The sequence below is a fragment of the Carettochelys insculpta genome, chromosome 29 (assembly GCF_033958435.1).
Source record: "Carettochelys insculpta isolate YL-2023 chromosome 29, ASM3395843v1, whole genome shotgun sequence".
In the NCBI taxonomy this organism is placed as follows: Eukaryota; Metazoa; Chordata; order Testudines; family Carettochelyidae; genus Carettochelys; species Carettochelys insculpta.
In genome coordinates, this window is record NC_134165.1 from 9,823,392 (window position 1) to 9,850,190 (window position 26,799).

At 43.0% G+C, this 26,799-nt stretch overlaps 1 protein-coding gene across 4 annotated transcripts in view; it reads left to right on the top strand.

Annotated features, from left to right (window-relative positions):
- The window catches only part of CBX5 (chromobox 5), a 72,561-nt gene that overhangs the window by 25,495 nt on the left and 20,267 nt on the right, over positions 1–26,799 (top strand). For 3 of the 4 annotated variants that reach the window (XM_074979554.1, XM_074979550.1, XM_074979552.1), the window contains exons 2-3: positions 22,420–22,598; positions 24,101–24,287. In XM_074979554.1, the coding sequence (XP_074835655.1) occupies positions 22,462–22,598; positions 24,101–24,287 (324 nt within the window). In that variant the 5' untranslated portion in view covers positions 22,420–22,461. Of the gene's footprint in view, positions 1–21,635; positions 21,677–22,419; positions 22,599–24,100; positions 24,288–26,799 lie in introns of all 4 variants that reach the window. The other variant, XM_074979551.1, reaches the window with a different exon arrangement.

Here is a 26,799-nt window from a genome sequence, read left to right on the forward strand (position 1 = left end):
TGACTTTGACTCAGCAGGTACAACAGCAGGTTTATTAGGCAACAGATGTTCAGTTTCTTACAGAAGCAACAGCATAGCAGCCAGAGACAGTCCTTCCAACCTGTTCTGGGGGGAAGACCCCGAGGGGTGCCCCTCTGGGGTGTAGCTTTCCCCTCCTCAGGCTGGCTGCCTTCCAGCTCTCCCTTCTCCTCGCCTTTAACTGCCGCCCCCGATTTAAAACCCAGCTCAGCTCCTCCCTGCTCTTTGTTTAGGCAGAGGTGTTACCTGCCAGTTGTAGCCCCAGGGTCATCCTTAGCCACTGGGAGCTGCTGCTTGCCTTGGACATCCAGCCTGACTCACACATGCACCCCCCCTACTCCATCACAGTCTGACATTTTGTTGCCCAGTCACCTCGTCCTGATTTGTGTATCTCTTCAGTCAGCTTTGAATTTAAACATCTTTAGTAAGTTTGTATCTTCTTCAAACTTTGCCACCTCACAGCTTATCCCTTTTTTGAGATCATCATCTATAAATATGTTGAACAGTAATTGGGAGATATTATTTACCTTTATGCATTCTGAAAACTGACTTTTTATTCCTATTCTTTGTTTCTTGTTTTTAATCTGTTAACTGAAGCATGAGAGCACTTTCCTTCTTATCCCTTGACTGCTTACTTGGCTTAAGAACCTGTGGTAAAAAAGTACAAAGAAATTCCAAGTACACCAGCTACCTTTCTGAGATTATCTCCACTGGATTACCCTTGTACGTGTATTTGTTGATCCCCTCAAAGAATTCTGATAGCTAAGGCATGATTTCCCTTAACAAAAGATGGGTTGACTTTTACCCCAACAAATTGTGTTCATCTGTAGCTCTGAATTCTGTTGTGTATTATAGTTTCAACCAATTTGCTTGGTACTGAAGTTAGGCTAACCTACCTGTAATTGCCAATATTTCTTCTGCATCAGTGGGTAGAGGCATTTCCCACTGAAGAGTGTGGAACCTCTGTTTTATTCCTTATGCCTAACAGGATCCTTTTTAACATTTTTTGTCCCATTAGCTGTCCTCCGAGTCTTGTGGTACAGAAGGTCATTAAATGATAGGTTATGTACCATAACTAGTAGTTCTGCGGTTTCATATCTAATTTCTGTTACAACTTTTGGGTGAATGCCATCTTGTCCTAGTGACTTGTTTTAATTTTTCAGTTTGTTCCACACTGTAATCTGGGACAGTTCCTCAGACTGAAAATCTAGAAAGAGTAAATCAGTTATTCCATTATTTTGCCCCAGATGGATTTTTGGCTGACAGTCCTGTAATTACTATATCTTGTTTTTTACCCTTCTTAAATATTGACACGTTAGCTTTCTTCCTGTTTGATGGAATTTCTCCAGTGCTCCAAGACTCTGTTTTTAAATCAGCATTAAAGAGTCTGTGAAGCTCTTCAACCAACTCTTTTAAAAACACTCTGGGATATAAGTTATCCAGACTTGCTGATACAAAAAAATGTTAATTATACTACCTCCTGATTAGCATTCTCCTTAGTGTTGGAACAGAAGGTATTTAATCATCAAGATATGTATATATCATCTGACTTGTTCCCAACTACAGATCAGAATTATATTTATAGTACCCTTCTGCTTTATTATTGACATCTTGATCTTTATTTTGACTAGCGAACATGAATTAAAACTACAACTTGCAGCATATACCTCTTACTAGTGCTGGCATGGCTTACGAAGCAGGCTAACAGATCTGCATTAACCTAGCATCTTTTAGCTTAAGCCTCTCCCCTAACCTAAAGCACAGCCAACTAACATGGTTTCAAACATACTTCATACCTTCATAGATCTTTTCAGTCACATTAACTTAGTTTAAAAACTACCTTTTTTGTCTGTGAAGAACAGGACTGTAAGCTACTTTCTAGGTTATGACAAGAGTAGCTAACATGACTGTGAAGATTTAAATTGTGTCTGCATTTGGTGCTAAATCACTTTTGAAATAATGTTAGATGAGGCAAGTTACCTACATCAATTTAAAAAACTGTCTTGTTTCTTGATTTAGTAAATATCTGCATGTAAATTAGAAGGTGACATAAAGCAACCCCCCGAGATTGGAAACTGTTCTAGTGAGATAGACCTGCTTGCATACAGCAGTGCTTGCCCTTTAAGGGGGCTATACCAGTTTCACCATATTGGTTTCAAAACTGATGCCAGGTGGACACTTAGTGCTTTGCTGGTACAGGTATACCAGTAGACTGGCATCAAAATGCCCACAGGGTGGATACATCTTATATTGGCAAATCTGTGCTTTTGCCAGGTTATTTAACACCCTTCTTCTAACTCCCACTACTCTCCTCTCTCTCAAGCCCCCCATGCCCTCCACTCTAGGGGCTTGTAGCTATAAGTCTGTTAACAACTTCTGAACATCATAGTTATGCCAGTAGTGTTGGCTTAGGTGTAAAGACAGGGCCCAAGGGTACCTATGGACTTCATAACATTTGCTTCTTAGCATTCTTAGTAAAATTATTTCCAAGACCTTCTAATAAATCAAAAATATTTTTCAGTGGAGTGGAGGCTCTTGTTCTCAGTAAGTACCACATCTGTGCCAAGTTTCAAACTGAACTTGTTTGTGCTATCACTTGTGTGTATTATTTTAAAGTGATATCGCAATGAGAAAAGATTGTTCTTATCTCTCCCATATCTTACTGCTGAAAAGACTCTGAGCGCTTTTCTGTAAATTTTCTTTGTGCAGAGACCATGTGCAGAAAATGTTGGAGAATATTTTTATGTGTTTGTAAGTATGTGGAAAAACAGGGTTCATTATAGTGGAAAATGTTTTGCAACATTGGTAATTATGGTGTCTGCTAGACCCCGTTAGAATAACTGCAGTTTCCTCTCTGGCTTACCTTCAAAAATGTTTAGGTCATTGCTGTGCTGGCACAGCTGTACACGTGGAAGCAATAGCAAGAATACTTGTGAAGAAGAAAAGCTGTCAGCTGTTGTATTTTAACCACCATGTTGTCTAGTCACTAAAATGCAGGTGACTGCTTTGCACTAGTGCTCTCGCTGCTGTATCTGCAGAGTGAGCTGACCTACTGTTTGAGCAATGGTAAAAAGATATTTTGGGCCTAGTATGAACAATGGCCTGGGGGCCTGAGTGGCACGCAATTCTTGAACCAGTTTTAATTGTTATGCATAGGACTGTGATTTCCCTCCCTTCCCCCTCGCCCCCGCCCCGAACTAGTTCAATCAGTACAGGTTTTAGTGGAGATTCACTTGTGTAAGAGTGTTGCATGCTGCCAGACAAAAATATCTATACCAGTACAAGTGCATCTATGTTAGGAGGGCTGTAACACTTCAGCTGCAGCGGTATAATTAGTGTTTGTAGACTAGATGGTGTTCGTAGTCATCAGCACTAAAACAACACCAGAAATGTGTGAACTTGGTGGAAATGACAAGGTCTAGTTGTTCCCATTTATTCGGCAGAATCGCACACTAATTAAAATGGGCTGTAACTCATTTAATGTACACACCACTGTGAATTTTTAAAACTCTGAAATAAATGTTGTACACAATGTTTAGATTTTAGATGCAGGTGGAGTTGGCTTCCTGCTTTCATAACAATGCTGTTTTCTTGGCATGACTCTTGCTGTGGGAAGAAGGCTGTATGGGTTGCTGTTCAAGGCCCCGTCTACTCTGGGAAACAGCATTTTTAACACAGTATCTAACATGCTAAATACATCTCTTTTCCTAGGTCAGACGAGGATTTAGGGCCAGACTGTATAAAGTGCTTGAACTTCCAAGGTGCTGAATCCTAATGAAGACTGGGTCTACTGTATTCAATGTGTAATCTGGTTTTGTTTCTTTATGTTCAGCATATTTTACCTGTGTTTATAACAATAGTACAGTATTGAAAGAATTTTCAAAAGCTATGTCTTCATTGCAAAAAAAGTTTTTATATCAAGATGTATCCACTAGGAATTTAGCTTATGAACTGTAGTTTTTAACTTGTACAAGTAATCAAAAGTAGACCTTTTTCCGTGAAGACAGCCATTGTCTTGATGTCTGTCCATTGGGGCAAATTTCCCCTTTCATTTAGCTTGGACATTTAAATTAGATGATTTTGTAATATTTTCTGGGTCTCCTGCCTGAAATCAATGCTGTTTTTTGGTTGCAAGCACTGTGGGAGAAGGTATATATTTTAAATATAAGTTTTGTAAAATGTCTTTAATCCAGAACCTAAAGAACCCCGAAAGAGGGAAATAACCATGTATGTTTGGGGTTCTGATAAATTGTGGCATACAATATTTTATACTTAACTCATTTAGAGAAATATAGAAAGAACTATCTCCTACAGCCTTGCAAATCTGAAATGGAAACATGATTTCTTCTCTTGGAATCATTTAAATTAATAATAATCTGTAGAAACTGAACATACATGATATGGTGGCACAGTAATTCACACTTTAAAACATCAGAAATACTTGAGAGGGCCAACAAGGTTCAATAACTGTGGTTTGTTTCACCGGTCATCAGCTATTATATTTTTACAAGCTCTTAAATTGCTACAGAGAGAAATTGCTTTGGATTGTAATGGATGGTTAAGCAGCTGCCAAGACTGCCTTGTTGAATGGGGTGGAAACAGTTCAATACTATTTTGATCTTATTTATCTAAGTTCTAGGCAATATACACTGATGTGATAGCAGGACAAAAAGTTATACTGAGTATTAAAGGGAGTTTGCCAAGGGCTCCACAAACATTTGGAAGCCTCTCCTTAGTGAAGAGCAAATATCATGATTGGAGCTCTCTCTAGTTCTTGTTTATTAGCATGGGATTCACAACATCCGTGCTTAGAAGAACCAGCCATTCTGGCTGGATCTACACTTGAGAGTTTTTCTTCTGTTGACGTAACTCAGGGAGCATCTACACTCTTAAAGCATTCTGTTGACAGATTGTCTAGAGATTATGCCTCAAATTTTTGAGGCATAATACTGTTGAGGCAACTGCAGAGTTCTGTTGACAATGTGCTGTCAACAGAAGTACAAGGTGGGCACGTCTGTCGACAGAAAGGGTTTCCGGTTGCCTGGCAGCCCTCTTTGCAGAGCTGCCATTCTGCATTACCATTGTGAGAGAAATTGAATCAAATTTTAAAGAAACCTTAGGAATTGACTTATTCTGCAGAGGCCAGCAGCAGGTCTAAGGGTACATCCAGAATCTAGACAGAGGTTTAAGGTTGCTGTATTTTAGTTATTCTGGCTTGTAGATCTGACAGATGTGTTAATTTTCTCAGGAGGATGTTAAACACTAGATATTTTAAAATCCGCATGTCTGAATAATTCACATTTGAGAGCTTTAAAAGAGCATTCAGTGGAACTTGTTGGACTGTTTAATTTTGGTTTTCAGTAAGCCTTGGAACATCAGAGAATCTGGTATGTCAAAATATTTAAAAAGGATAAACGGGTAATAATAGGCCTGTCCCTCTGACATTGATCACAAGCAATATAATGGAACAACTAATACATGTCTCAATTAATAAATAATTAAGGGAAGGTAATATAAATAATGTCAATCAACATGACTTTATGGAAAATAGATCTTGTCAGACTAACTTGATGTCTTTTCTTGATGTGATTACAGGTTTCATTGGTAGAAGTTGATGTAATAGACTTCTGTAAAACTCGGGAAATTTTTATTTTAAAGAAACCTAGAAAAAACAAAAATGAACACTGCTCATAAAGTGGATTTAAGGCTGGCTAATGGTTATATTTTTTTAAACTTATGAAATGAGCACATCTCTTTTTTTCTCGGTGGTCACGCAATAAGCAGGACATTCTTATGTCGCCCTCCTATGTGGGAATCTATTGGTGGCTACTTAACTCGATTCTGGGAGCTGCAGAGCTTATTGCAGAACAGGCAGGTGCTGATACCTGTTGGAGGGGAACGGGACAGTTTTTGATGCTCTTTTCTTCTCTCTATCTCCCCGTCTGCACTGTGTCAGGATCTCTCAAATTGTGCCACCCCCTCACCGATTGCCATTATCCACTGTGGATAGTCTTAGACGAGGTTTTCCCAAGACACTGATGGTGCACTTTTTCACGTGTGCTTTCAGCATGCCCTGGTCACTTGCTGGCCTCCAACAGTCATTTGTCCTTTCACCAACTCAGAAAACAATCTGTTTTGGGAGATTAAGCAGACATCTGAACCACATGACCAGTCCAATGACATTGTTGATGAATGATAATGGTTTCTATGCTGCTCATGTTCGACTCTTCCAGGATGTTAATGTTCTTGCGCCTATCCTCCCAGGAGATACTTAGGATTGTCCCGAGGCAGCATTGATGATGATGATCAAGTGCCTGGAAACGACGCTTGAATGTTGTCCAGTTTTCACATGTGTACAGTGGTTTTGGAACAACCACTACATGGCCTACAAGGAGCTTTGCATTGGCATAGATGTTCCAGTTCTCGAAGATCCTTTGTCTCAGGCAGGCGGAAGGTGACTCAGGTGATGCTGGATTTGCACATCAGTGTTGACTTTATCGGAAGGATGACTTTCAAGGTATGGAAAGTGCTCCACATTTTCCAGCAGTTCTCCATTAACTTCAATGGAATGTGCATGAGATTGGCCCATTGGCAAGGGTTGGTGGAGCACCTTGTTTTTTTTTTGATGATCAGTGTGAGGCCGAGATTCCTGTATGCTTCAGCAAAGTCACTTCAGATGGTGTGAAGGACTGCAGGAGAAGGAGCAGAACCATGTTGTCATCTGCCTACTGGAGCGCCGTGGTTAAAGTCGTGGAGGTCTTGCTTTTTTAGTCTTCTGTCTCCTGAGATTGAAAAGCTTCCTGTTCATTCTGGAGGCTTGCCGTCAATGAGGTGAAGGGTCATAGCGACTGAAAATGCAGAGCAGTGATGGGGCAGTGACCCAGCCTTGTTTGACTCCTGTTTTGACCTCCAGTGGGATCACTTTGGGGTCTGTTGTTGCTCAATACTGTGGTAGTTGTGTTTGTTGTGAAGCAGGCTCAAGATGCTAATGAATTTTTTCGGAGTGCTTAACTTTGAGAGGGTAGTCCACAGGGTCCTATGATTGACTGACTGAGTTGAATGGTTTGGTGAGGTTGATGAAACTCATGTATAAGGATTGGTTTTATTCACAACATTTTCCTTAACCACCTGGCAACTGCACGATCATGCCCCCTGTTCCTTAAAATGGTCAGAAACCACACTAGCATTCTGGAAGAATTTCTTCGGAGAGTGGCAGGTGTCGGTTTGCAAGGATTTGAGCTAAGATTTTTCCCTGCCATTGCCAGGAGAGGGATGCCACAGTGATTTTCACAGTCTGACTTGTCACCCTTCTTGAAGAGACTGATGGTCAGTGTGTGTCTGAAAGCTCACAGCATCTCCTCCCTATCCCAGATATTGAGAATCAGGAGATGAAGTTGTTTGTTTGTGGAGCTCTGGCCCATCTTCTATGAAGACTTCAGAGGGGATTCTATCTAGTCTGGCTGCCTTGCTGCACTTCATCATTTTGATGGCAGCTTGGACCTCACTTGGAAGGAAGTGTTGTAAGACCGTCCTTAGGTAGTTGCTGAGGGATTTGGTCACGGAATTCTAGGACCATAGGTGGTGGTGGGGGGCAGTTCAAGAGCTCATTATAGTGCACCATCCAGCGAGAAACAATGGCTTTATTGTCTTTCAAGAGATGGTTACCATATTTTGATCTCAGGGGCTTGATTCCATGGTTTCTCAGTCCATAAACAGCTTTGAAGAAAGCTCTTGTGTCATTGATGTCTGCAAGATACTTTCTTGTGCCTTGTCAGTCCACCACTGGTTTCCTCAGAGTCCTTGTTTTATGATGGACTTCTGCGTTGGCCTTCGCATGCGCTGCTCTTTGTTCTGCAGTTGATATTGCTTTACCAGGCCTTAAAGGCTTTCCGTTTTGCCTCAGTTAGGTGTTCAATTTCCATATCATTCCCACCAAACCACTCCTGGTGCTTCCTGGACTGGTAGCCATTGGCTTTCTCCACAAGCTCCAATGAAGGCATTTTTCAGTTGACACCAGTGTTCTTCGACATCTTCAGTGTGTACTGTTGGCAGCTTCCTTTGGAGCGCTGCCTGGAATTAACTTCATCTGATGGGATCCTTAAAGCCTTGTACATTGATCTTTCATCAGGTCTGTCTCCTCTGACTTCTCTGTTTGGTGACAATTGTAATTGGTATTGTGGATCCAGTAAGGTGGTGATCAATCCTGCAGTTATCAGCAATAGTCACTGAACGTGTGAGAAGGACATCACACTGATCCCGAGCGTGGATGGTGCCATTGCATTTATCTAGGGTGTTGCCATGAGGTGTATTTTATTTGCGTTTCTGGCGCAAGAAGGTGTTTGTGATGACAGGCTTATGTTCATTTCATAAGGAAGAGCGCTCCATTGGAGTTGCTGCTGCCAACTCCTTCTTTCCCAAGTTTGTGTTTCTTCCAACCCTGGCATTGCAAATCCCCCAAGAGAATAATCTTGTCTTCTACGGGCATGTCCAGTTGGGTGTAGAACGTCTGCTTGGCATCTAGAGTTGGTGCATAAGCACTGGCGACAATTTCCTGTTGCTTTTTGGCAAGGTTCAACGGAGAGCATGAGATGCTCATTGATGCTGACGAGGACTTCAGAAAGAATCTTTGTCAGTTTGTGTTTGATGTCAAATCCTACCCCATGAAATCGTTTTTCTTTGGGGTTCCTTTCCAGAAAAGTGTGTACCCTCTACCTTCTTCTCTTAGCTGTCCTCCTAGCCTATGCATTTTTTTCCAGGGCAGCTATATCGATGTTGAATCATCAGAGCTCACAGACAATAATTGCTGTGTCTTTTTTTTTGGTTCACTCAGCATCTGGGTTGTCCATTAAAGTCTGAGTATTCCATGTTCTAAAGTCTACTCTTCGATTTTGACTGCATAGAGGCAAACCAACTGGACACGGTTATCCAGTCAAGGGGATTGAGGTGGACTGTGTGTAGGGCACCTTTTCTAGTCTCCTCTCCATATGGGGTGAACACAGCAAAGTCTAAATAAGGCTGCTCAGTCATGGATGCAGCAGCCGGACTGTTCTACCACCTCAGTCCTTGAAACGAAACGACTGATGCTTACAAAAGCTGCCTACGTGCTGGTATGTGACTAAAAGCTTTCACAGTCCTGCTCCCGTTGCCATTCGCCGTTAGCTTAATTGTAGGAGAGTAGTACGAAGGGAAAGACGCCTGTGCATGACTCCCTTAACATGGGGGAACTGTTGCATTGCAGCCACCATACAGTTCTTGCCAGATAAAAGGCTCAGATCCAGTGGCGTGGGATCCACGACAATGGGGAGTCTCCTCTCTGCTGCAGCCTTCATCCACTGACTCACCAGATTGTTACCTTGCCAGGGTGAGTGGGCTTTTGTGTTCCAATAAACCGGAGCGCCATGCCTTAGGGAGTCTCCTACTCCCACCAGGGTCACCCATGGCAGCAAGGTCAAGGGGGAGGATCCAGATGAAGAACAGTCCTGAAAGTGGCAGAACAGGTAGAGGATAGCAAGGGTAATGCTCTAAAAGGCAAATTGTCATTGAATGAAGGTGTGTGATTTTCTCCAGCACTGTGAGATTGCTTGCTACCATGTACGCCTACTGTGAGGAAGCTGGAAGTCTGCTGGAAGTCCAGTCCTCAACCCTGCTGGTCATAGGCAACACAAACACTCTTCAGGCAGGCTCTGCTCTTGCTAAATAAGCTTTAGCATGCGCCAACTTCCATGCGTCCCCTTGGAGCGAGCAGCATCGTGTCTACTGGACAGTCATGGACCTGTTGCTTCGAAAGGGGCAGCACACACCACTGTACAAAATTCACCTCAGGATCATCGTTCTGTTTAACACACAGCTGTTAGATACGACTGTAGGTTCATTTAACAAAGTGTGGGGATTAATAAAAGCATAACATCCATTCTGGAACCTAGACTTACTTAACTAGGTACTGTTGTTATTCTGAAAACAGATTTTCGGGTACCCCCAGAATAACTTACCTATTATCTCCAAGGGTTCCCTCAAAAGAGGCAAATTTAAATACCCCTTAAATTTTTGTCTCTTAAAACCATTGATGTGTGTGCCTCAATCTGTTTTCCTTGGGTGTGGGTCTCCAGGATGGCTAAGGAATTTTCTTAAGGACATGGGTGCAGCCTGCTGGTAAATAAACAAATGAGACAAACCAGTATGTTTTCCAAAACAAGGCACTCTTTTTTTATTGATACAAATAACAATCTTTAATACAGTAATAACCTAAACCACAAATTCCTTGCAAGTTAATGAGCGCCCCAAAATGAACAAAGAGGAGGGAGGAGCCGAGCGGGGTTTGAATCGGAGGGGGCAGTTAGAAGGTGGAGGGGAGAGGGAGCTGAAAGGCAGCCAGCCAGGCGAGGGGGAAGCAACACCCCAGAGGGGCACCCCTCAGGCTCCTCTCCCCAGGACGGGTTGGAATGACTTTCTCTGATTGCTGCACTGACTCTTCTGTGAGAAACTGGGCCTCTGTCGCCTAATAAACTTCCTATTCTACCTGCTGAGTGAGAGTCACTCCTGCCTGTGGCCAGGGTGCAGTGCATGGGGACCCCTGAACCCCATCACACCAATCTGCAACAGGACTTTGATAGCAGCTCTTACATGTTTCTTAAATCTTACCTATACAGTATACCATACATTCATTTTGCAACTAACAGACATTCATACATCTTTATTAATTGCAGAACACACATTTATGCATTAACACTGTACTGTGTGTGATATGATTATGACAGCCAGGCTTATGCCATCTGCTGATGTCACTGTCTTTTCCTTCTTCTCTGTCCTGGTCTGTGTCTCTGTCTGTGGCAGGGCAGTGCTACTGTCTTGCTGCTTTGTCAGCTCCTTGGCCTGCCCACTGACTTTTATATTGTCATGACAGAACTTTCTAGACACTTCTGCTAATATCTTCCTGTCAGTTTTTTCACGACAGTTACCTACATTCCAGACTGCCAAGTCTATTTTTAACCTGCAACCATTGATTACCTCAGAGTTGTGATCTACAGGCTGTTCCTCTACTTTGGTTTTTCCTCCAGTTCTATTTTTCAGTATTATGTGACCTGCAGCTTCTAATGGCTGAGTGACTCTTAGTTAAAATGGAAGCCAGGAATAGAAAATGGAATCTATGGCCCTCTGGAATCATTCCATTCCTTAATTGTTTGGTAAAATTTATATATCTAGCCATCACCTTGAAGTGAGTTTGTTAGGTATTTGGCTTTGCCCAAAGTTGGCTCATAGCTGTCTCTTTGAGGTTGAGCATATGTTTTCTTTTTCACTGGCACAATACCTTGCTGCTTCTGTTCTGCCTTAGCTGAAACGATCACATCCTCCTAGTATCTCCCTTCCTTTCAGTTCAGTGTGCTAAAATAAGCACCTCAATCACCACCAGTATCTGAAGCATTAAGATCACTATAATAGATGCATAATTGATTGTGTTCTGGTTTATTTTAATTTGTAAAGTGACATAATTATAACCCTGTCTATAGATTTTTGACTCTTTTAAGACGTTCTTACAGATTACTTTATATGTAGACAGAGAATTGTTTAACCAAACTAGGGTAAAATGGCTTACATTTAGGTAAACAGATGGTTGCTGTAAATTTGTTCACATAAAATTTTAATATGTTTTACAAATTTATTTTTAAACTTCTTTTAATAAACTCATTAAAATTTCTAGGCATTTTTGAAAACTGTTTATAATGTGACATAACATTTTCTTGGTCCAAAAACACACACTAGTAAATAATATGCAAACAATTTGTAGAAAATTGAGTCTGGGGAATTTCTCAGGTATCTTCACATCTTTTGGTACTGTTCAGTAGTGTTTTTCAGCAAGGTGTGCTCTGGGGAATATGGGGGTGTCTGGGGTAGAGAGAGTACCTTTGACTCTCCAGCAGCTGCGCCTTTTCAGGCGGACGGAAGCACTGGTCCTCACCCACCACTCAACTCTCACTGTTGGCTCCAAGCAGCTATTGTGCATTACGGCGACGCCATCCCCTCGGCAACTGCATCAGCTCGCAGGCGAAACACAGTGAGCGGGGTCTGGTCTGTCTCACATACCGACCTTATGGAGGGACTTGTTCCTTCTCCCTTCTAATGCACAGTCTCAACAGCGGACCAGGAGGTGTAGTACAGCAAATTGACAACTCCTGTGAAGGTGGAGGAAGACGCCCCACTGCCTTGTGGGTTATTCTGGGAAGGAGTAAGGCTAAGGGAGTAAACCCTGACAGAAAATCTGGAGGGGAGTCCTGAGGTGGTTCTGTGTCAACTTCTGGCACTGTCCCGGCCACTCCTGCAGCTGAGCTGGTACCAAACGTAGAGGTTATCCTTTCCTTTGGACTGTGTCAGATAAGCTGGGGGGCGGGGCTGGTATCTGGGCAGCCCACGGTCTCCATAAAAATTGCCCAGGCTCACACGTGGAGAGGTACTCCAGCATCGCTTAACCGTGTTGAACCAACACGGAAGGCAACAGATACTGGTTATAAGCTCTTGCTCAATTGGCTTAGAGAACGAGCGCCAGGGGTTGCTTCTAACAGTGGGAGAGAACATCATATCTCATTGGACAGTCACCACCTGCCTTAAGCTGGGCAGCCCCCAGCCAGTAGGGTGCTGTCTCACCACAGTTCACTTGTCTCACTGGGTGCATGAGGCTTAAGGTTCCCAAACCTGACAAGTGACTGAAATGAGCACCAGACAAACCAACAAGAAAATTACTAAGAAAAGGAAATCATCAAAGTTTCAAGCTTGCTTGTTGGATTGTATGGACTAGGTTGACCGGTTTGACTGAAGATCTTCAGGACATCAGCGACAACTGAAAGACTGCTGTCATCAACGAGGAACTAAAGAGGCTCCAAGTTGACATCACCACTTTGTAGGATCTCCTGCAATCCCTAAAGGAAAAGGACTACAACTTTTTCTGGCAGGGCAAAGCCTAAGAGGAACCCAGGGAGCACGGTGTCAGCTTTGCCATCAGAAACACCCTTCTGCAAATAGTGGAACTAGTCACGGGTGGATCAGAAAGACACCTTCAGGTCAAACTTCAAACCTGCGCTGGTCCCAACCACCTGATCGGCACTTATGCTCCAGCTCTGAACGCCACACCAGAAACAAGGGACAAGTTCTGTGACAAGCTTAGTGCTGCCATAGTGCAAATACCCTCTCGCGAACAATTGTACCTTTTGGGTGACTTCAATGCAGGGGTTGGAGCCGATCGTGACTCACAGCCCTCTTGCCTAGGTCACTTCGGTGTGGGAAAAATGAAAAATGAAAAAAGACGGCAAACTCAGGAAAAAGCTGAAATGTTCAGAGAGACCCTTGAGAATATGCGCAGCAGCCCTGGGGGTGCTGATGCGATATCCATATGGCAACATCTGAGGGACACAATCTACAATATGGCCTTGTTGGTGTTTGGAAGAAGAGCTGGAAACACAACCAACTGGTTCGAAGTTAACTCTGATGAGATGATTTCAGTCATTGAAAAGAAGTGTGCTGCACTTCTGGAGTACAAACGCTCACGGAGTCAGAGTACCCAGCAAGCACGCAGAGTAGCCAGAAAAATAGTACAGTAGATAGCCAGGCACTGTGCCAACAACTACTGGCTTAAGCTATGCAGCAGTATCCAGACCTGTGCTGACTCAGGTAATCTCAGAGGAATGTACGAGGGCATAAAGAAGGCAATGGGACCCATCCAGCACAAGACAGCAAATCTGGTGAAGTCATCACTGACAAAGCCAAGCAGATGGGGCGATGGGTCGAGCACTACTCCGAGCTGTACTCATGCGAGAACACTGTGGTTGATACAGCTCTCAACGCTGTCGAGCTCCTGTCAGTCATATACGAGCAGGACCAGGAACCAACTGTGGTCGAATTGAAGAAAGCTATTGACAGCACTGCGGTATTAAAGGCCCTAGGCCAGGATGGTATACAATCAGAGGTAACCAAGTGTGCCTTGGACACACTCCTGGAACCCCTACATGAGCTGCTGTGCCTCTGCTGGAGAGAGGGTCAGGTTCCAGAGGATGTGCGGGAGGCCAAGATTGTAATCTTGTATAAGAACAAAGGAGACAGAAGTGACTGCAATGATTACTGTGGAATCTCCCTCCTAAGTATCACTGGTAAACTGTTCACTTGTGTCATCCTTGGAAGACTTCAGAGCTCGCTGAGAGGGTGTATCCTGAATCCCAGTGCGGATTCCGCACCGAGAGGTCTACCATTGACATGATCTCCCTGAGGCGGCTGCAGGAGAAATGCAGAGAGCAGAGGAAGCCACTCTGTCGTCTTCATCAACCTGACCAAGGCTTTCGACTCAGTCAGTAGGGATGGACTGTTCAAATTGCTCCACAAGATAGGCTGTCCACCACGGCTACTCAAGATGATCCAGTCTTTCCACAAAGACATGAGAGGAACCATCCAGTATAATGGCACATTGTCAGATGCCTTCAGCATCAGGAGTGGCGTCAAACAAGGATGCGTCCTTGCTCCAACATTGTTTTGGGATCTTCTTCACGCTCCTCCTGAAGCCTTTGCATCCTCAACAGAGGTCATCTTTTTGCACACAAGATCTGACGGGAAACTGTTTAATCTTGCAAGGCTGAAGGCTAAGTCTAAGGTGCGGGAAATGCTCATTAGAGACATGCAGTTCGCAGATGACACTGCTGTAGTGACGCACACAGGAGGCCAGTTTCAAAAACTGCTGGATCAGTTCTCCAAAGCATGCAAGGACTTCGGGCTTACCATCAGCCTAGAGAAGACAAACGTACTTGGTCAGGACATGGCTGATTGATGGAGGTTCAGCATTGACAGTTACACGCTAGAGATCATCCACGAGTTTACTTACTTTGGGTCCACCATCACTGACACCCTGTCGTTGGAGTCTGAGCTAAACAGGAGGATTGGAAAAGCAGCCACAACTCTATTCAGACTTAGGAAGAGAGGTGTGGAACAGCAGCAAGCTGTACACTCACACCAAAATGCAAGTCTACAGAGCCTGCATCCTCAGCACCCTCCTCTATGCCAGCGAGTCTTGGACCTTGTACGCCCGCCAGGAAAAGAGGCTGAATGTCTTCCACTTACGCTTCCTCAGGCGCATTCTTGGGATACCATGGAAGGACAGAGTGCCCAACAATGCCATCCTCGAGCAAGCTGGAATTCCAGCCATGCATACTCTCCTCAGGCAGCGGCGGCTCCGCTGGCTTGGCCATGTCCACCGGATGAATGATGGAAGGATCCCGAAAGACATCCTGTATGTCGAGCTAGCCTCTGGTAAAAGACTTCCCGGATGCCCCCAGTTGTGCTACAAAGACGTCTGTAAGAGGGACCTCAAAGAGGTAGACATTGACCCAGATAGTTGGGGAGAGCTGGCAGAGACGACCGCAGCAGCTGGAAGCAGGAACTCTACACAAAGGCCTTCAGAAGGGTGAGATGAAAATCAGACATCTGGCAGAGGAGAAGCGAGCCCGTAAAAAGGACAGCAAGGACCTGCCAGACACCCACCGCATATGCAGCAGATGTAGCAAGGACTGTCACTCTTGTGTGGGCCTCCACAGGTCACGGTCAACACTGCAAATGACAATCTTAAATGGAGTTACGAAGGGCGTGATCCATTGTCTATGCAGACTGAAGGATGCCTACCTACCTGTGCTCTGATCCTTTTTTTCATGAAACAAGCCGCATTCTAAACTTGCCTTCTTAAAGAAGGATCCCATGTGTCTTCTTGCATGCTTCTGTTACACCAGACTAGTTCTTTAACCTTCGTCATAATCAGGACACTTTCCGGCTCCGTGTTCCTTCCTCTGTAGACTTTTGTGATCTCTTGTTAATTTCATTGTATTGGTTAGCTGGTGGCTCCATACGCACATAGAGGTGCAGTTTAGGATACCCAGTGACCTTCCAAAGAGAAAAATGTCTATTGCCCCTTGCCTGAACAATTTGTTTATTGCCTTCTTTTTCTGGTGACTTGTCTTACCTTGAAAACTTTTTTGAAATGATACCCTTTGTTTTTAAAATGATTATGATGACCGGCAGGCAATGGACTCTGAGACCTTTACATACTCTTACTTGGCTAACTGTCTGTTGATATGAGACCCCCAGGGATCCCTAAAAAGCCCATAGATTCTTTATGTCCATGGTGTTCAACATGCTAGCCACATGTGGTTATTTGGCAGTTGGAGTGTGGGTCGTTTGCTTAAACTATAAACTTCAGAATGATGTGGCTAGTTTGCTATAGCCGGGGGTCTACAATGAAAATAGCGAGAAGAGCAATTTTTTTTTTAAAAATCTGTTACAAAATCAATACTGGAAGAGATGCATTGCACATGAATATGAGTATCCTTAAAAACATCAAACCATACTTTTTGTAACCCGTAGCTAGAGGGACCTCAGGGCTGCATGCCAAGGAGTGTGGAGTCCATCTTCCTCCTCTTCTCTCTCCCCCACCCCCCCGCAACCAGGTGGCCCAGTTGTGTGCAGCTCCTGCCTTGGAGCACTAAGCTGGTTGCGTGATGCCCGCTGGGGAGATTATGCCTGGGGCTTGCCACCCACCTATCCCTGCCCCCAACACTCCTGACTGCTAGTGCAGCTGAGGGGTATAGGGACTCTCTTTGTTCTGAGCCTTTGCAATGAGCCACTGGGCTGCCATGTAACTCCCTGGTCTGGTATACTCCTCTCAGCACCTCGCGTGAGCTTCTCCTCACCCACGTGGCACTCATCTGCAGCACACAGCACCCCGTTACTGGCACAGTCCCCCCATGGCTGCAAGGGATGGAGTGCAGCAGCCCTGGTGCAGGTGCACGAAATGGAAAGTGCTGATTGGCCCCACCAGTGGCCACACCACAGGTTACACAAGTCCAGGCTGGTGACGGTCCTTCTCCCCGGGCAGGCAGGAGTAGCCATATAGTGCTGCAGAAGAGTGCCCCTGTCTCTGGATCCTTGTCCTGTCCTGATTGCAGGCCAGGGAACAGCCTGGCTGACACTGCTGATTCCTCTGCCGCTCCCTGCCCTGCTGCCGCTGAAACAAAAGAACTAAATTTAATTGTTTAACAGCAGGCAGTGCGGTGGGGGAGGGATCCAGACATTAAACCAACTAAATTTTAGTTCTGCTGTTTCAGTGGCGGAATGGCAGGGAGCTGCAGAGGGGTCAGCAGCGGCAGCAGCAGCAGCATCCAGAACTGCAAATGGCTCCTTAGAGAGCCACATGCAGCTCTGGAGCCACGGGTTGCTGACCCCTGACTGTAGCAGTAGCCCCTGTCAAAGTTACTGCTTCCAAGCTGCTAGTGCAAATAAGGGTTCCCTGGTCAGTGTGTATTTTGTCTGGGGTTGATTCTTCACCCAGCTGTATATAAAGTTTCTGTTAATGACCTGGAAGAAAACATAACATAGTTACTAGTTTGTGCATAACATACAAAAAGTGGGAAGGTAAATAACAGAGAGAACCGATCATGGATACACAGAGATCTGGATTGCTTGGTAAGTTGTGTGCAAGCATACAACGTGTTTTATATGGCTAAATGGACTGTGACCAAAATTTGCATAGTCTGTACTTACACAATGGGAGAATGTATACTGGGAAGCAGTGACTCTGGAAAAAACTTGGGGGCCGTGGTGGATAAGTAGCTAAACAGGAGAAGGGCTTAATGCAGTCCTTGGCTGTATACACAGCAATTTCAAGCAGGGGTGGTTAGGAGCTATTCCTCTGTATTTGGCTATGGATCAACTGCTTCTGTAATACCGTGTTCAGTTCCAGTGTCCTCAAAGAGAGAAGGCTACTGATAAAATTGGAGAGGGTTCAGAGAAGAGCCAAAAGAATGATTCAAGGATTAGAAAATCTGCCTTATAGTGATAGCCTCAAGGAGCTCAATCTATGTATCTCAACAAAGAGAAGATTAAGGGTGACTTGATTACACTCTGGAAGTGCCTACGTAATGAACAGATAATAATGGGCTTGTCAGTCTAGCAGAGAAAGTTATAATATTAGCCAACGGCTAGAAGTTGAATCTAGACAGTCTTACTGGAAATTAATGCATACACTTTTAACACAATAAATAAACCTTGGCACAGTTTACCAAGGTCTGTGGTGGACTCACCATCATGACTGTCTTTTAAATCCTTACTAGATGCTCTCTTTCCTAAAAGATCTGCTCAGCTCAGTTCACGTGATCACAATGGTCCCTTCTGGCCTTGGAAACAATGAATGACCATCAAAAGTCCCAGTTCTCTAAAAAGGCACCTCTTTAATGGTTATGGATTAAGGAACATGTGGTATTGAAAATGTTTTCCAAAGTGCAGCTAGATAGCAAAGATTCCTTTTTATTATGTCCAAAATATACTACATGCTTTATAAGCCCATAAGAAGACAGGTCTGCACCCCATGAATTTACCGCCTACACAGACAACATAGCTAACTCACCTGCAGACAAGACCTACCATCCCTAGGGATTACCTTGACCAGCTAATCTGTTCAAAAACTACAGCTGTGTTTGTCTTGACTTGAATGTTAATGGATTCTCCTTGAAAATCATTTGAGGCTCTGCAATGACTTAGCCTTGACCTGCTTTTCTTAACCAAATTCTGTCTCAGTTCAAGTAGGAGCTATGAACTATGCTTGCTGAATGTGATTGTGTCAGATCATGAAAACCATTCCAGGGTGCTTCCCTCTTGTAGATTCCTTCCTTTCTCCCACTCCTAGAAATGAGAAGTGTAGGGGTTCTTGGAGGTGATGATTAATCAGGATAATTACCGCTTCCGTCCTGTAGTCGCTGAAATACTTAAGACTGATGTGCTATGAGATCCTTACAGGGTTCATATCATGTTCTGTGTTTGTGCAGCATTTAACACGCTGTCAGAAACAACCAAATTTGGTAGATAACAGTGGCATAGAAAATGCACATCTTATTTTGGATACTTTTAACTTTGTGTTTTCAAACACTCTCTTTCTAGTTTATTTTGCAGTATTATATAAGTATTGTAAATACTGAGCCAGTACTACGTGTAATAACAGGTGCTACACAGGCTTCCATATCTTGCAGGCTTCCAACAGTTTAATTTTGTCCATCTTCCTCTCTACCAGAAAACTAGAAGTGTCTATGTTTAGAAAAAGGCTATCAGTGGGTTCTGTAGTAGCGGTACTTCAGATTCCGAAATTGAAAAGTGGATATGCTAGTTCACAGAACGTCCAGCAGTTGTAGATGTATGTAAGAGACAATCCCACTAGTTCTCTCTCTGCACCTAGGTTGTGTCTGGAGTTGACATTTGTGTCTTGAGTTACTGCAGGCCCCTGTTCCTTTTTTATAATGTTTATAAGAAACAGGCTGACATTGAAAAGAGCTCAGAGCATCCAGAGCATGAAATTAAATGCTCAGTTTTTCAAAAGAGCTCAACGCGTTCAGTAGACACTGGTGTGGAGTGTTTTGCACTTCAGCAGAGGGGCATTAGTGGGTAGTCCATGTACATATAGTTTCACAAAGTTATTAACTTAATAAATTACCCACTGTTAGGTAAGTATGGGTGTACAATATCACTAAAGTACTAAATTAGTTATTCCAAGGCTCTGTCTTAGAATTTCCCTGTGTATAGAATTGGGTCTGGTCTACACTAGAATTTAAGGTTGGTTTAACAGCATCAGTCAGAAGTATGGAAAAATCCCTCAATAGCATTATTAAGACAACCTATGTCCTTTTGTAGATAACGCTAGGTCAACAGAAGAATTCTTCCATCAACCTAGCATTCACCTCTCAGGAATGTGGATTGCTTTTACTTAGCTGTGCTGCTGTAGCATTTTAAGTGTAGACAGACCCTTTAGTGTTTTAAAGTGTGTACAGAGGTGACCTGTATGACTGAGGCATAATGATGTTACAAAGGGTGTTTTGAAAACAGGCTGTGTAAAAAAAGATTCCCTGTATTTAAATGCTTGTGTGTATGGGGGCAGGGGTTGTCTGGCACATGAGCTGGCATGTTCAGATTTACAAGTTAAAAGGCTCCGCAAACTCAGCTTGAGGTCTGAGAGGATTAGGTTCATTGTGGATCATGCACCCCCATCAATAATTCTGCATTTGTAGTTTAGTTAACAATTCTGTTTTTGCAGCTGGCAGGTTCACTGAAATAGAGAAATTAAAGTGGACCTGCTGGTGGTAGGTGCGTTTCAAGCTCTGCCACTAGGCTTTTTCTACCCTCAGGCAGTCTATTCATTCACTCCTGGGCTGCAGGTATACTAGTGCTTCATAGGAGGAGATGCATCCCTGTATAAAGAACATTAGCTTTGTGGCCTGAACTGACACAAACCAGGAAATTCCAAGTTAAGAACTGGGAGTCTGCTTTAACGTGGAATTTCCTGGTTTCTATCTGTCGCACGCTGCCTGTTCAGAGGGCGAGGGGGTGGGTTGTTTCATTCATCTTTAAAAAAAAAAAAAAATCTCTAATGAAGTTATAAAAATAGTATTTACCTCGGAGCTTGGAAAGGTTCACTGATAAGTCTGTATACTGAGAGATACTGTTAAGAAGTCCAGTTTTAAACTGGGACCCTTTTGCTAATTAGCTGTACCATGTGCAGTAATGGGAGTGTTCTGCATATGTACAATGGCAGAGTTTTATATCAGAGGTCTGTAATTTAAAAATAAAATAAATTTTAATACCCAATGCAGTTGGACCACACAAGGTTTATAGACTAATAATTTGTGAGACTTGTTAAACTGGAAGCAGAGTAAGTTATAGGAGCACAAATCTGCTATAATAACGTTTTTCGCTCTTGTACCTCAACTGATGTAATTTGATTCCCTTCCCCACTTTATTACTTTTAGTCTAAAACTTCACTGTGGGACTGAAACCTCATAACCCCATGTTTCAGTCTGGAATGGTTTTTATTGCCAAGTAATTTCTGGAAAAATACTGTTTTATAACTAATACTGACAGAACTTTAACTATTACCGTATGAATACCTGCTTTTATTGGAAGTAGACCAATAGTGTCACAGCAGTAACATGATATTCAAGGTTGAAAGAGCCCATTTTATTTCTCAGTTACTTTAAGTCTAGTTTTGGGCTGAACTTTCCCTTGTTTCTAAACCATGTATGTTTTGGAAAGTGATGATAATCTGTTTAACTCTTTTAGTAATACTTGCATAGCAGTTTTCATTGAAAGCTCTCAAACACTGATTAATTTAACCTTACTACTCTGTTGAAAGATAGCAAAGTATATCCCTGGCTTGCAGAGGTTTGAAATGGAGGCTTGTGGTTTTAAGGTCCGGTCTGTTACTCCAGTACAATTGTTTCTCTTATATCAGGATGCAAGCTAGTTAAATCACAGCTGGATCCTTCAATCTAGTCTGTTAATATAGTCACAGTTTTTAAGGTCTGAGCCTCATTTTCTCATTTCTAAACTAAAAAGCTGTCCTATAGCACTTAAAAGACCAACAAAATAATGTATTAGATAATGAGCTTTCATAAGACAGACCCACTTTTTCAGATCTGGAAAATTCAGAATTTAGAAATTAATAAACTATTTTATTATAATTATTTAATTATATACTAGTGCATAAATATAATTATTTTGTTAGTCTTTAAAGTGCTACAGGACTGTTTTGTTTTTGTTTTTGTTTTGTGATTATACAGACTCACACGGCAACCTCTCTGTTCTCTTCTCTGTTAAACAGGTAATATATGCTTCCCAGTAGGATAGGGCAGTTATATCCATTAGTATGTGTAAAAGTGGTGGTTATAACATTGGTTCAAGGACAGTCAAGTCCCCTGCACATGGAGGAAACTGTTTCAAAGGAAAAATCACGCCACTGATAACTTTCAGCTCTGCTGCTGCTAGAAGCCTAACCGCTGGCCTTGTACACCATATGATAAACATCGCCTGCCTGTACTGTGGCTTTTAGCATTGCTAACCCTTGTGATGCTGGGCAAGTGTTCAGAATTTCTATAAAATTACATTGGCATAGGTAGGGACCTGTTGTTTGTAACTGGGTCCCCAGTTGTAGTTATAGTTCTAGCTGGGGGCATTCCTGCTGGGCAGATTCAAAAAATATATTTATTGAACTCTGCATCCAGCCCAAGGTAGACAAGCTTTCCATAGATAAAAGCTGTAAGCAACAGCTCAACTGGAAATACCAACTCACTCCAGGGATCTTGCAATTCACTTTGTCAAGTCCTTTAATGACAGGCCCATAGTCTTATTCATGCTGGTTCTTCCACTTCTGTTTATAGTGGCCTTTTAGCCCTGAACCTGCAGTGAGCTCTGGCCATGCACCTTTCTGCAAGATCAGTGCTTTAGTGACAACAATTGGAGAAACCTTTAGAGAGTTCCAAAGGGGTGGGTGATACCTTGGCTGGGAGCAGTGCTGTAGCCTGCATCAGTGCCAACAATTAACAACATTTCACTTCCGATTTGCAGGAATTGGGTGGCCTTGGTGCATTAGGTGGAACTTCCTGCGCTATGGGAAAGAAAACCAAGAGGACAGCAGATAGTTCGTCCTCTGAAGATGAGGAGGAGTATGTTGTGGAGAAGGTGCTAGACAGGCGTGTTGTGAAGGGTCAAGTGGAGTATCTTCTCAAGTGGAAAGGATTCTCTGAGTAAGTCCAACTTTCCTTCTGACTTGGGCTATCTTCTTCAGCAGCGCTCCAGGCAGTGCTTCAAAATTGACCTTTGCTGCCCTCATTCAAGCTTTCCTAAACACCTTCCTGGGTGGAGCTTGCCTTCACTCCAGATAAGAGTGGCGTGCATCCATTTAAATGAGTGGGTCACGAGGAGAGGGCCTGGGGTTTATAAGTGAGTTATGGAAATATTGGCAAAAGTTACCTTTTCTTGGCGTCTGCGTTCCCTCTCTCACTTCATGGAGTTGGTAGTTCCACTTGAGTTGTTCACCAGCACTCTCGTCTATAGTCTTCCTCCTCAGTTGAGCATCAGTGACGGGCGCACGGGTGGAGGTGCACCTGAGAAGTTTTTTGTCTAGATTTAGCATGGAAATGTTCTAAACCGCAGCTTGGGCAAATGGCTGTTTTAGAAGAGGGATATTTCAAGTGCCTTTAAAAAAACTCTTCCCCATAACTTCCTCTTAATCTGTCCCAGTGGGGAAACTTTCTGCCTGTTGTGTGTCCTCTTTGTTTATCATGGCTTTTGGCCAGACCACTGGGGAGTCTTCTAGTCTACCATGAAGCACAATCATGACTGAAAGGGTATGTCTACACAGCAGCTTTATTTTGATATAAGCTATTCCAGAATAGTTTATAATTTTGAAATAACACAGCTACACACAAAATACATTTTGAAATAGCACTTAGCTATTTCAAAATACAGCATCTACACATAGAGCCTATTGTGAAATAGTCATTGGATGCACTATGGATTATTTTGAAATAGACTCTATTTCCTGTCCTGACACCACCTGTTTTGAAATAGGGGCTATTCCTCGTAGAAGGAGGTTTACCTATTTCGAAATAAATTCTTTCGAAGCAGCGGTTGTATTGTGTAGATGCTAGGATAGTTATGTCAGAATAACAGCTGTTATTTCTAAATAACTTTGCTGTATAGACCTACCCAAAATGTGCAGGGTTTATATCTTGGCATGGAAGGTTTAAATGGATGCACACTGCTTTGTAGGGGGAGGGCAGAAAGTTTAACACAGGTGTTCAGAAAGGAAAGTCCTGAGGGGGAGAGGTTGGGAAGTATGTACTTGAATAGAAAATCTGGTATAACCTTGTTTAGACAAACCTGGTTTGTCCATATGTCTTCATTCAAAATAATGGCCTCCATTACCTCTGCAGGCTCCCAGGTGATCCTAGAACAATCAAATGCATTGTGTGTCTCCTGTTAGTATGAAGTTATGCTTCATTTTGAAACGTTACGAGTCACTTAAGAGCATGGCAGTTTGCGTTCATGAAGTGCAAGTGTGTGTACAGTATTGATACTGCAGGTGTCTGGACTCCCAAAATAAATGGGGAACCCAGCTTAAAATATTGGCCAATAACTAACTTTCTTTGCTTTAGACTAGATCAAGGTCTCTAAACTTTGGGTGGTAGCAGTGAAACTTCTCCCCCTCTGTTTTGATTGTTCATGCCCATCTTTTCCATGGCAGGGAACACAACACTTGGGAACCTGAGAAGAACCTGGACTGTCCCGAACTGATTTCTGAGTTTATGAAAAAATATAAAAAGATGAAGGAAGGCGAGAACAACAAATCAAGAGAGAAATCTGAAAGCACAAAGAGGAAATCCAGCCTCTCCAACAGCGCTGAGGACATCAAAACCAAAAAGAAGAGGGAGGTGAGCTTTTTTTTCCCTTTTTCCTCAGCTCATTCTGCTGCAAGCTTCTGGCAAAGCCATGAGCCCAGTTCTGCATAGAATGTATTGGGCAGTGTGGCTGGAAACTTCCTAAAAATTACATGAGAGAATTTTAGGAACAAACAAGTTCAGAGGGCATATTCTATTAGACAAACTGGTGAGGCGCAAAACCCCTTAGTCCTGCTTACTCTATTTGGCTATGCCTTCAGTCTGCCAGGTTTGTACCGCTCGTTTGAAAGCTTCCCTAGAATAAGATGAACTAATTGTCTCTGATGCCAAAAAATGGAGTCATCAAAAATAATTAGGGTCTTTATTAAACAGTGAACTGCAGTAGGCTAGGTTATAAGAAATACAGCTTATTGTTTGAATGTTTGATAGAATGAAGAGACTTTAAATGCTGATTTAAGACCAACATAAAGTAGAGTTTATGGTAGAATTTGCTTTAAAAGAGTATATGCTTAAAGCAAGACACTTTTTCCTGTATGTCCAAATTGCAGCAATCGTGGGGCTTTGGGGAAGATGCCTCAGTAAAATGACTGCTCTCGCTACCCAGAAGTGTTCACCTAGGAGCAGATTTGAGGGAAAAATTAATCTTGTGGGGTATTTTTAACATTTGTATAGGGTGACCATATCTCCCTGTCTTAAATATGGGACAGGGAGATATGGCTGGGAGGGGCAACTTCTCTAAGCCCCAGGGAGCCGGGAAGGAGGCAGCAGCCTCCAGTGCTCCCTGAGGACGCTGCAGCTGCCGGCCCTTCCCCGCAGCCCCTGGCGCTCCCCAAGCTTCCCCAAGGCTGTGGGGGGGATGGCCCAATACGGAAAAATTCATCCCTTCTAAAAAATAAGTTGGGATGCCTTTTTGGCATCCCCAGTACAGAATGGGTGGTCACCCTATATTTGTAGCTATTTGTTTTAGTGTCGTCAATTTTAAATGTTAAGCTTATTGTTCTGTGCAGTGACTAAGCACTACATTAACTGTCTTGTGCCCAAATAAATATGAATATTTAAGATGTCTGGCATAGTTAGCATTGCTAGTGTCTTCTATCCAAAGCCCAATCCATCTCCTCTGCCCTTCCCTTGTGTTTGTGATTGATTTGGTGTCTCCCACTGGGGTGCTGCTGAAGCATTTCTGCTCTCCTCTTTGGAAAAACTTTTTACAAGATCTCCTGAAAGGTGCATCTCTTTGTGCAGGTGGCTAGACATGGCAGCTAACACCCAGAGCTGGGTGTGGTGCAGATCTCCTTTGGGACAGCTCTGGCTCCTGAACATTTAACCAGCTTTATCACCCATTGACTTGTCATGGAGAGAAATATATTTTCCGAGATGGGCTTAACTAGTAAGGGCTTCAAAAGTCAGAGGTGAAATCCTGCCCTCCTTGCAATTAGACACAAAGCTCCCCAATGGGGCTTAGATATGTAGATCTGATACTGAATGGGAAAACAGTTTACATTTTATGGTAGTTGGGCCTTTGCCTCACTGAGACCAAAGCGTTGGTCAGAGCTGTGAAAATTGTGAAAGACCGACAGGCCTTTCTAGTCTGTTAGCAGATATTTCTTGAAACCCAGCCATTTAATTTTGTAATTTTGGAGGCAGAATTATAGTATGGGCTGATGGACAGCAATGCCCAGGGGAACTGGGAAAGGTTAAGCAGCTGTAGAGGGAGTGTCACGGAGCCCTACTTATCCACACGGCAGGGGTGGTGGGTAGACCTTTCATGGTCAAGAGGGGTAATGAAATCAAGGAATACAAAACAGCTATAGAAACATGGAGCTGGAGCACTACACAGTGTTTTTAGCCACCATTAAAAACCAATGGGGCACTGAAGGTAAATCCCCAGACATGGTTTTGAAAATGTAGAAAATCCAGACAGGATGCTGGAGGTAATGATGCCTGTTAAATTACTGGTGGTACTCTCCTCCCTCGCTCGCTATAATACACACTGTTTTCTCATTTTTGCTCCAAAATCTGATGAAGTGGCTCTTACCCATGAAAGCTCATTGGCTAATAAACAAAATTGTTAGCCTTTAAGGTGCTACAGGACTGCTTGTGGTTTTGTGGTACTGCAAGCACCTTGATACTTAGGTATGTGGGAAAAGGGGCCTTGTTGACTGAATTATAAAATAAAAATGTTGTGTCCCTTTAAAAAAAATGTTTCCCAGATGTGCATAATTCACTATCCTTTGTACAAAGCATGAGAAGTGGATTATTAAAATTTTACAGAATTTTCCATCTTTGTGGAAGAGACTAATATATGGAATGTTATATAAATGAGGACCATTGAGCAGCAGTTTATGTCTTAGCTTTTTCTTTCCTGAAAAAGATCTCCTGCAAGTCTCTCTTCTTGTGGCTTTTTTACAACCTTATTTGAAGAAATGCCGTGCCCTTTATAGCTGTGTCTATACAAAGTTATGGCTAAGTCATTGGAGATTCACACCTACATTGCTACTGTCTGCCTGTAATGAAATCATAAGGGGTAATAAGGTCATATATTTCA